Here is a 10,530-nt window from a genome sequence, read left to right on the forward strand (position 1 = left end):
TTGAAACCTCTTAGTGTGATCCTTTTTGTACTTTTTCCCTCTGCACATGCATAAGGATCTAGGCGTGCACGTGCCTGAGTGGGAGGTGTGTATACGGCATTTGTATGTACATGTGTACACAGGCCATTGAGATCTGGAAAGGCGGGGGGGTGGGGGGGTGCTGACCACAGTGGCACAGCAGGCAGGGGCATTTGGTCTTCTTGTTCTATGATCAGTGCCAAATAAAAACATGCATTTGTCCCAAATACTGGAGCTCGATTTGGGGAGAAAATCCCACTACTGACTTAAATGAGATAAGAACCTCCATCTCTTTGTTAAAATAAGAAATCTGACCAAGCCTTAGTCTTTTGTAATTTTTTATCCTGCGTGAGGGAGAAAAGGAAAGTGCTAGTGGCCCCTTCTGGCTGAAAGTCACCTTACCCATATTTATGCAGTGTGGGAAAACAGGGATGTATTTACTGGACAGGAGCTCAGACAGCCGGTCATTTTACAGGCTTCTCTTTGAGGGTTATTTTTACAGCATGTGATTCCAGTTTCTAAACCTTTAGCTTAAAAGATCTCTGTGTTCAGAGGAGAGTCCAGAGAACAAATTTATATTACTAGAGAACAGAGCTGTTTAACAGTTATGAACATTCACACTCATCTCAGTAATGCAAAAGAGAACAAGCCAGAAGTTCTCATACATGGCCTCAGCTCAGCATCTTATCACAGAAGAATCTGTGAGCAAAGTTTATGAACAGGAAGAAAACTCTCCCCCGGGGACTGCAAGGGCAAGAGCCACTTCCCTTATCAAGCCCCGAGAGCTTCTTCTTAATTATGAAGAAGCTGTGTAGTGAGCCTGCACCTAGCAATTCATTAATCCGTGTTGTAAGCAAAAGGCAAGTGTGGTAGAGCTCAATTTCAGTGGCAGAATTGGAGGGAAGTATGAGTGGAATCTTATTTAATGGTGATTGGGAGTACATGCAGCCTTTGTCTACCCACCAAAGGTGAATTCTATTCAAACAATTTGGCTGATTGGTTTTCATATGCATTTATTTATTCTGTGGTCTCAGGTAATCACTACCCTCAGTCCTGCATCCCCAGTATTCAGGGCTCCCCCAAGCACCTTCAGGGTAAATGCCTGCATCCTCCTTCTGATCCCACGGCCCTCTGCTGTCCTCCCCATCCTAATGCTAGCTTCTCCTTTCTCTGGAACAGTGTAGTCCCTCTGACCCCATCCTGGGTAGGCACCCCTCCTTGGGCCCACCCATGGCAGCACCCTGCCCACTGGTTGTATTATATCCTCAGATATAGGCTGAGGACGGAGTGAGGCTTCCCTCTTCCCCCACACTGGCCCCTCCCTGACCACTGTTCTCCCCAACCCCACCCAACCCCACCTTGGTGCCCTCAGAGGAACTTCCTGAAGTGCTCCGAGGACAACCCACTCTTTGCTGACATTGACTGCGAGGTCTTCGAGTCACGCTTCCCCACAACCATGGCCTTGTCTGTGCTGGTGACCATTGAAATGTGCAATGCCCTCAACAGGTGGGCTGGGCTGAGGGGCCCGGAGTGGGTTGAGGGATGGGGGGTGAGGCCTAAGTGTGGGGGCTGAGGATCAGAGGGGTCCAGAAGAGGGTTTTGAGGATGAGTGGGGCCAGAATTGAGATCTAGGGAACAATGAGGGCCAAGATTGGGGTCTAAAGAAACGGAGGGGCCAGGATTGGGTCTGAGGGACAGAGAAAGGAGGTTCAAGCTCTAAGGACAGGCTGCTGGGGGGCTGAGCAGACAACTGTGACACATCCCTCCCAGCTGCACTGGCCTCCCAGAAGCACTCCAGCCTACAGGCCCAATTAGGGAAATTCTGAGGCTCAGGCCACTCCCTGCACCTCCACGTGGGTGGATGGGTGCCCACCGCAGGGCCTGCTCCCATCCTGGCCCAAGATGAGTATCCTGTACCATTGGCAGCGTCTCGGAGAACCAGTCGCTGCTGCGGATGCCACCCTGGCTGAACCCTTGGCTGCTGGCAGCTGTGGCCATGTCCATGGCCCTGCACTTCCTCATCCTGCTGGTGCCACCCCTGCCCGTGAGTTTCTGCCCGACTCCAAACCCCTTCTGCAACAGGGTCCAAACCTTCCTTTACCATTTCTGGCCCTGGGTTGGTCACTGGGCCTCTGTGGACCCTTTTGCTATGGAAAGCCTGGAGGACTGGGAGTGGGGAGATCTGAAGGTACTTGGTGCACACAGCCTGTGCTTCAGGAGCCCTCAGACTTGGGGAACAGAAGAGGTGGAGACCAGACTTCTTGTTCTGGGGAATTTCCCAAGGCTAGGGCAGGAGGAAACACTATGCTCTTCCCCAGTACAGAATGCCTCCCACTTCTCAACAGGACCAACAGGATTTGGTCCTTGGCTAAGGGCAGGGGAGGGCACTTCTGGCAGGGCAAACAGAGTGGACAAAGATCTGGAGGTGGGACCTCAAGGAGCATCTTGGAGTTGCTCATGTCGGGTCCATTGCAGCCCAGGTGTATGAAGCAGGTGGATCGCGGGGACATGAGAAGTCCTTCCCTTAACCAAACCTCCCCACTCCCCAGCTTATTTTCCAGGTGACCCCACTGAGTGGGCACCAGTGGGTAGTGGTGCTCCAGATATCTCTGCCTGTCATCCTGCTTGATGAGGCCCTCAAGTACCTGTCCCGGAACCACGTGGATGGTGAGTAGGAAGCCCCAGACCCTCCCCACCCTGCTTGCCTCTAGCCTGTTTCCCTGCCCACTTCCCTGCCTGCCTCTGCTCCCAGGCGGCAATGGGCTGGTGCCAGCTTCAGCCTCCCTGTCTATACAGAGAAAGAAGTATTCTTGGATCACCAAGTAGAGGACAAGAAGGGGCTCTGCTCTGGTGGCTATGACTCATCATACCTGCAGGGTCTTGTGCTACAAGGGCACAGCCAGCAGGATCACTACTCAGGGCCATGCTGCCTCCCTCTCCTCACTTGCCATCCACCCTGCATGGCCAGGCCCAGTGTGCCCTTCTCTGGGCCTTGGCCTCTGACTTCTCTGAACCCAGCCTGTCTTAATGCAGATATTCTCAGGGCAGTCTCCCAGGCATGGAGTGAGCAGCCACTGACCATCTCCAGGATCCCAGACCACACTGGATTGGCCTCTTTGGTGTTACCTTGTAGGAGGGTGGAAGAGGACGTTCTCTGTTTCTAAGCTCACTGCTCTGGGTCTGCCTTGATCCAGTAATAGAGGAAGAATGGCAGGGTCAGCATTGGAGGCAGTGTTTAGAGGAGGGGGCTGGGGCATGGCATCCATCTGCCAGCTTCTGCTGGTGGAGGAGCCTGAGAGAGTAGGTGATTCTAACCTCCCAAGGACAAGGGAGGCACCATCTTCTCACTCCAGAGCTGCCTAGAAATGGAAGAAGGCAGGGATGAGAAACTCCCTGTTCCTGGGAGTTTGAGCCAAGGCAGTAGCCCCGTGGCCAGATTGCTAGGGAGGGTCTGGATTAGTCCCAGCCATAGCCCAAGGCCTGCACTGGAGCAGCTGGGTCCTTGAGGGTCATCTCAGGCAGGAATGTGTCACGGCCCCAGGGGAGGGAGCCTGGAGTTGGGGGGAGGGCTATAAATAGATCACGTGCTTGTCATTCCATAGGGGCCAAGGCGATCAATCGGCTTCTGTCTCACACTGGCCAACCCTCCTAGACGCTGTAAACATTTTATCTTATTAAAGAGGCTAAAACAAGTTGGCCTTCTTTCTCTGGAGAAGCTGGCCCACCATAGGTCTGTCCATAGTGTGACCAGACCATTTAGAGGTGGAAGTAGGTGCTCAGCCAAAGCAAGGCCTTGTTGGGACCCACGGGTGAGGTAGCGGGAGCCAGACAAGGCATTTTGCCCCCAGTACGGTTCTTTCTGACCCACCCACCATGGACACTCCTAGGGAGCTGAAGAAGGAGAAATAGGACTGTCACCTAAAACTCCACCCTTGGGGGCCCAGGGCTTCTCCATTTCTGGCTGAAGCACAGAGGTGACCTACCAGGAATTCTGCTGGCCGGCCTTGATCACACTAACTCACTTGGGAAGTCAGGCCTCATTGGCAGCTCGGGCAGTTTCTCTGTCTTCCATGAGAGCCTTCCCTAGCAGCCATATCTGCTAAGGAGTTCAGCACATTTTCTTGAGAAAACTTAGAAGTGAGAAAATTTCTCAGCCAATGGGGAAAAGCCTATGTTCGGCACTGGCTGGCACATGGTAGAAGCTTCCTGGCCTGAGAGGAGGGAAGGCACCTAACAGGACAGGGCAGGTTGGAAGGGCTAGGCAAGAAGCAATCCCTGCTGGCTAAGGGTTGCAGGTGGTTTCCAGAAGAGACAAGATCTAAGCAGAGGTTCAAACGGGGAGGATGGAACTTGGGGGTGAAAGGGCTGGGCTAGCATGGCTTGGCGTCTCTAGTGGGGCTGGGGCTCAGAGTGCAGGGTAGAGAAGTGAGGCTACAGTGTGGAAAGGGCCTCGAATGCCAAGGTAAGGACCCTGGGCATTATCCTCATGGCAGTGTGAGCCACAGAAGGGTAGAAGCATGGAGGACAGATGGGAGGGTCAAAGCAGGGAGGCTGATGAGCTGTGTTGAGCTGGTCTAGGGGGAGACACTGAGTCCCAGCCCAGGGCGAACTGGTCCTGGGCAACACCTCCACCTCCACCATTAACCTGAGATGTTGACTATGGTTCTGGTGAGGCTTGGCTTGAAAGGGCGGTACCCTGCTGTAGGGAGTGGCTATGGGGCCCACGGGAAAGACTCAGGCTGAGCACCTGCAGCCACATCTGAGAGGTGGCCTGGTGTGTGCCTGCCACAAGTCCAGACAGCTCTGCCCTGTGTGGCTGCAGAGTCCCTTGGGCCTTCTAAAGCCGGATGGGGCGGGGGTGAGAGAGGGGACCCTGTTACATTCCCAGCCAGCCTGGTGGCCTTATAGGGAAGTTTTACTGAGGCCTGATACTTATAAGCTTCCCTATGATTTATGAGGGATGTGTCCTGGGGAGAATTGCAGATGCCGGGTCATCCGTAGGGGGTAGGCGAGGGGGGGTGGTCCTCTTGCCCCATCTCTTGGCCATACCTAGGTGTGACTGAGCAGCTGTCAGGCAGAAGCCAAAGGGGCAGACCGAGGGGAAGGGAGGCCTAGAGGAGCTGATCTGGGAGAGTCCAGAATGCGAGGGGGGCTTGCACTTTATTCTGAAGGCAATGGAGAGCCATCAAAGGGGATGACAGGCTGGATTTGTAATGTGATGCCAGGGGCAGGAGGGTGATGGTGAGGTAAGATGGGGGCTAAGAGCAGGGCTGAGAGGACTTGAGGCATGGGGCAGCAGGAGGAAGAGAACTCGAGAGACGTCGGTGGTAAACTCAGCAAGCCTGAGTCTATGGGATGAACAAAGAGTTAATGCCACCAGTTTCTGGATGTCGTCATGCTAGGTATGGTTCCCCAAACTGAAAACTGAGAGGAAAATATGCCCTGGAGTGGGCTGGAGGTGTTGATAGAACATGTAGAGTGAAGGAGGCCCAGGGGGCATCAGGGAAATGTGCCCGGGCAGCAGCTGGATATGTGGAGCTGCATCAGAAGACTCAGTGGAACTGGGTCCCCTGACTGATACCGTGGGAGAATGCAGCTGTCCCGAGAGAAATGGAGGGTGGGAGGGGCCAGACAGAACCAGTCTGGCTGTGTACCGTCACACATACATCTCAGCATACTCTTGGGTCTTTCTTCCAGAAGAAAAGGACAAGAAGTGAGTGCTGGGAACAGAGTGGAGTCTCCAGTGCGTACCTCAGCCTGATGATGCCCAAGCGTTCACTCCTACTCCCCACACTGCCGTCACGCTCACCGCTTGCTCACTGGGCCCTGCCGAGGGTCTCTGTCCTTGCTTCCATATGCATGGGGGCTGTGCAACTCATGCCTCTGGGACTCTCCTGGGAAGTTCACCCCTGACGTTCCGGCTCCAGAGCAGCAGCCTAGGAGGGGCCTGCCCAGAAGCCAGAGCTGGAAGCAGATCCAGACATGCAGAGGCCTCTACCCCCAAATCTATGAGCACATTCTGGAGCAGGCACCCCCTTGCTTGGAGGCTGGGCATTTTACTTGGTCACTGGTGCTTCTGTACTGATGGAGGACTCCTGGAGTTCCTGCTAGCTCTGACCTCTCACTTAGTGCCTGGTCTGGGGCCTGGTCAGCGGGACGGGGGGCGGTGAAGGGGAGGACATCTGGGCCCAGCTGTGCACAGTGAGGGCAGACAACCCCCCTCCACTCTGCTCTTTTCCCACAAAGTTGGCACGTGAGGGTTTGAGCCTCTTACTGTTTATATGTGCAGGGGGTTGAAGGGTCAGTGGGAGGGAGATGGTAGTAGCGGGGTGGGGGGGAGGGGGTTGCTGGGTAAGGATCCCCTTCCCAGGAGACAGCTGGCTTGGCTGCCTCAGTTCTGGACACTCCCAGACTGAGATTTCCCTGTCCTAAGCAAATGAGACATGCCAAGTCTCGTTGCTGTCCCGTCTGCCAAGCAGAGGCTGGATTTGCCCTCCATGTCCCTGGTGCCTAAGACCCCAGACATCCTTGGGTACCTGATCACTGTGCCCTCTCAGCTCAACCCTGTGTGCACCATCCCACAGTCTGCATGGCTGGGTGATTCTGAGTCTTCTAGACTCTTGGCCTCACTCTTCACCTCCAACCCCACATATCCGTGAGCTGAAAGGATGTCACTAAGAATGGCTAGTTACCCAACAGCACTTACTCTCCCTCCCTCATTGCTGGAAGAATGTGTGTCCATTGTGGATCATGTTGGATGATGGGAAAAGAGCGTTTGATGGACATAAATGTTCTTTTAATTCGGCTCTTGCCCCTCTGGCGAAAATTAGGCATGGAAGAAAACAGTGGGTCAATGTACATCCTCACCCCTCCTGGAGAGTATACCAAGTGATTCTTTTATGTGTAAATCAAGACTCACATCCCTGTCCTGGTCCCCAGAATCAAAAAGCCCCCTTAGCCTGCCTTGCAGACAAATGGGCTCCAGGCTCTGTGGCCTCTTACCACACCTTTCTTCCCTCCCCTCTCAGTCAGGCGGGGCTCCCCTGGGCACTAGCCCACAGAGATTCTCTGCTTCTGTCCTGCTGAAGGGAAGGGAGATCTTGAGGTGGGGGATGGTGGGAGGGCCCTGAACCCACCTGTTGACGTGAAGTTGGTAGAGAAATAAAGGCTGAGTGCCGGGGGCAATGGAGGATCATCACCATCTGTTTTCCTAACGAGTGGCTCCACCATCTGCCCATGTGTCTACCTGAGCTGTCACCAGCTATACCCACCTCACCTCTGGGAACAAGAGTCGAGGTCTGGGGTTCCCACATTGCCAGCCAGGGATTGCCCTCTTCCTCTGAGATAAGGCACTGACTTCCCCAGCCACTCCCAAATGGCAGAGACACAACTCTGTTCCTCACAGGGACAGCACTTGATAGTTGGTGCATGTGTTCAAACCCCCTGCACATGTTAAGACTCACATGTCATCAGTGAGGAAACAGGCTGGGAGGGGTTTACGACTTGGTCTGGGGCAGGGCTAGGCCTGGAACCTAAATATCAGGGGCCTCCAGCCCTGACTATTCTGTGGGTCCTGAATCTCTCCCTGAGGTTTCTCGCTCTGCTTCCTTGCCCTCCTTGAACCCCAAGGATGCCTTCAATTTCTGACCCTTCCAAGCCCAGCTCAAAGGCACCTCTCCATGGCTTCCTTCAGCTCACATTGTCCAAGACCCTTTGAGAGGCTGCTTGATATTAACTCCTGACTCACCCAGGTGACCCTGCCCTCTGGGAGCAGGGGCTCTGCAAAAGGAATGGCTGTGCATCCCCATCTCCCTGATTTTCTTCCTCTGTAGGGAAGATTCATTCATGAAGTTTCTGTATCTAATCCTTTGCCCAGCTGCCTTGGGAAGGGAAATCAGACCCTGCCCACAGAGCCAGAGACAGGACTGACTTTGGAATTTGCGAGCTGAGTACAAAATGAAAATGCGGAGCCCTTTGTTTAAAAAGTGAGAGTTTCATAACAGTGACAGCAGAGCATTAAAACCAAGACCAGGGCCTTTCTGAGCATGGGATCCAGGGCACCTTCGTAGAGCACACATCCATGAAGCCAGCCATGACTGGAAGAGACAGAACTCGCCCTTAGGAGCTCCTAGGCTTTATGTGGGGGGAAGGGCAAGATTTGGCACACGGCTCACAGCTGGAGCCAAGGATGGGCAGGATGCTTCCTTCTGCGTGGTCCATCACTAGGACCTCTCAGATCCCCAAACCTCTGCATACTCTGCATCTCCCTCGGTGCCCAGCCAGCTCCTTGAGATGGGCCAAGCCAGGGGTTAGGGCTCCATTTTACGGATAAAAGATCCCCAAGACTCTGAGAGCCTGACTATGTAGCTGATTTCCTCATGATGTATAGGCAGAGCGTGGAGCTAAGATGGGCTTGGGGGGCTTGCTTAGGAGACAGGGCAGCTCCAGGACTTCCATCAGCTGCTGGAGGTCATGGGCAGGCCGGCTTCACCTCTGCCCCCACCCAAGCCTGCACAAACCCAGCCTTGCCAGCCCACAGCATGGAGCCTGGCAGGTCAGGATGGAGCAGCCAAGGTAAACAGAGGTTTCCTACCTCACAGCCACTCACCCAAGAGGGAGTTCTGGGGCAAGCCCCGGCTCACTTTGCACTGTCTCAGGGATGGCAGCTGCCAAAATGTCCGTGGCCTTGTCCTGCCCCCTCCATTGGCCCATGTTGTGCTCCCCATGCCTCCCATGCTACACCCCTCACAGGGGTAGGAGAGACCTCGTTGGGGCCGCACCGGGAGAAATGGAGGTACAAAGTCAGAAAATGACCTAACGTCCACACAAAGAACTGAACTCAACTGTCTGTGGCAGCTTTACTCATCACAGCCCCAAACCGAACACAACCCAAATGACCATCAACGGGGGAAGGACAACAAGCTGTGGTATGTCCATACGACAGAATACTTCTCAGTGAAAAAAAGGAGCAAGCTATTGATATATGCCACAGCATGGATGAAGCTTAAAACCCTTGTGCTGAGTGAAAGAAGCTCACACTGTGCAATTCCACCTCCATGAAATTCTAGAAAAAGCAAAACAAATCTAGTGACAAAACAGATCAGTAATTGGCTGGGGGTTGGGGAGAGATTGACAGCAAAAGAACAGGAGGGAACATTCTAAGGTGACAGATGACGGGTGGGGCTGGGGGTTACATGCATTTGTCAAAACTCATCAAACTCTGTGCCTAAAATGGGTACATTTTATTGTATGTCAGTTACTCCTCAATACAGTTGGATTTAGAAGAACAGATAGAGGTAGGAGCCCGAGGACGTGGGTGGGCACGTGGCTGCCTTGTGGGTGTAAAAGTTTCAGCAACATCAGGAGGCAAGGAGACAAGCCTCCCAAGGAGCGCTCAGTGTTTAGGGGGCAGGGACCTAGGTCGGCCCAAGGAGTCCCCATATTCCAGGGGCAGGAAGTGGATGGGGACCAAGAGGAAATGACTCAAAAGGATGGAGGAGAACCAGGGGGTTGTGATGCCTCAGATGCTGGGGAGAAGGGGCTCCGGCCAGGTCATGGCCCACAGCTGGGGAGGTTAGAAGAGGCCAGAGAAGCAGTGCAAGGTCTGGGAGAGGCCAACCATGAGGACCCCTGCTGTGGCCTCCCCATAAATGCCTGCCCCTACAACCTCCCGTTGACAGTGTCTGTACACTGGCCCAGGGCCCTGTTCTGGCCATCATCTAAGGAGTCGAGTGGCGTTGAGCGAGCCCTGGGACACCGACGGGCCCGGTGTGGGGGACTGGCCTGAACTCTTCAAGCAGAGGTGTTATCCCTGCAACTCTGGGACCCTGAGTGGCTAAGGAGACCATTGGAATCTGTGCTGACCCCCTTGAGGGCCTGGGCTGGCCTCCAGGACGGACACAGGCCCCCTCTACACTCCATAGAGTGGCTAAATTTAGCCAGGCAGAGGAGGCTGTCCTGGGGCTGAGGGCTTGGCAGCACTGCTTTGTCTCCCTACAAGGTCTGGCCCAATACCAGAGCCAGCCACTTGGCCTTTGGGCTTATAAGGTCTGGCAGCTCTCAAATACTGGAGTCTCGGGGTGGGCTCTGGGCCAAGCTCTCAGACTTTGGGGAGCCTCCTTTCCAGCCACTGGCCGGCATGGGAGCTACTTAGGCAAGGCACTCAATTTCTAGAGCCTCAGTTTCCTTATCTGTAAAATGGGGGTTTCGGTGCTTACATCACAGGGCTGTTTTAAATAAAATCTGTGGAGTGTGAAAGCACCACGTCCCCTGTAAACTCTGACCCCTGCCCTGCCCACCCCTGCTCCCCACAATGCCTAGAACAATCACAGATGTCTGTCCCTGGGGATGCTGGAGTGGGGGCAAGGGCGGGAAAACATAGTCCTGGATGGAAAGATGCATTTTAGAACCAGTGAAAGATGCATTGATCCTATCAGCTGCCTCTCTTACTCTGGCAAAGTTACTAGGAAAAAAGAGATCTGGAAAGAGAAACGCAATTGCTTTTACTTCTTT

At 54.1% G+C, this 10,530-nt stretch overlaps 1 protein-coding gene across 5 annotated transcripts in view; it reads left to right on the forward strand.

Moving 5' to 3' along the window:
• ATP2A3 (ATPase sarcoplasmic/endoplasmic reticulum Ca2+ transporting 3) overlaps nucleotides 1–6,822 on the forward strand; it is a 33,918-nt gene extending 27,096 nt beyond the window's left edge. For 2 of the 5 annotated variants that reach the window (XM_027034736.2, XM_053211888.1), the window contains exons 18-21: nucleotides 1,391–1,524; nucleotides 1,945–2,062; nucleotides 2,568–2,685; nucleotides 5,716–6,822. In XM_027034736.2, the coding sequence (XP_026890537.1) occupies nucleotides 1,391–1,524; nucleotides 1,945–2,062; nucleotides 2,568–2,685; nucleotides 5,716–5,735 (390 nt within the window). In that variant the 3' untranslated portion in view covers nucleotides 5,736–6,822. Of the gene's footprint in view, nucleotides 1–1,390; nucleotides 1,525–1,944; nucleotides 2,063–2,567; nucleotides 2,686–3,036; nucleotides 3,198–5,715 lie in introns of those variants that run through there. The other 3 variants (XM_027034742.2, XM_027034737.2, XR_008294074.1) reach the window with 3 other exon arrangements.
• Nucleotides 6,823–10,530: the final 3,708 nt, after the last annotated feature.

The sequence above is a fragment of the Acinonyx jubatus genome, chromosome E1 (assembly GCF_027475565.1).
Source record: "Acinonyx jubatus isolate Ajub_Pintada_27869175 chromosome E1, VMU_Ajub_asm_v1.0, whole genome shotgun sequence".
NCBI lineage: Eukaryota > Metazoa > Chordata > Mammalia > Carnivora > Felidae > Acinonyx > Acinonyx jubatus.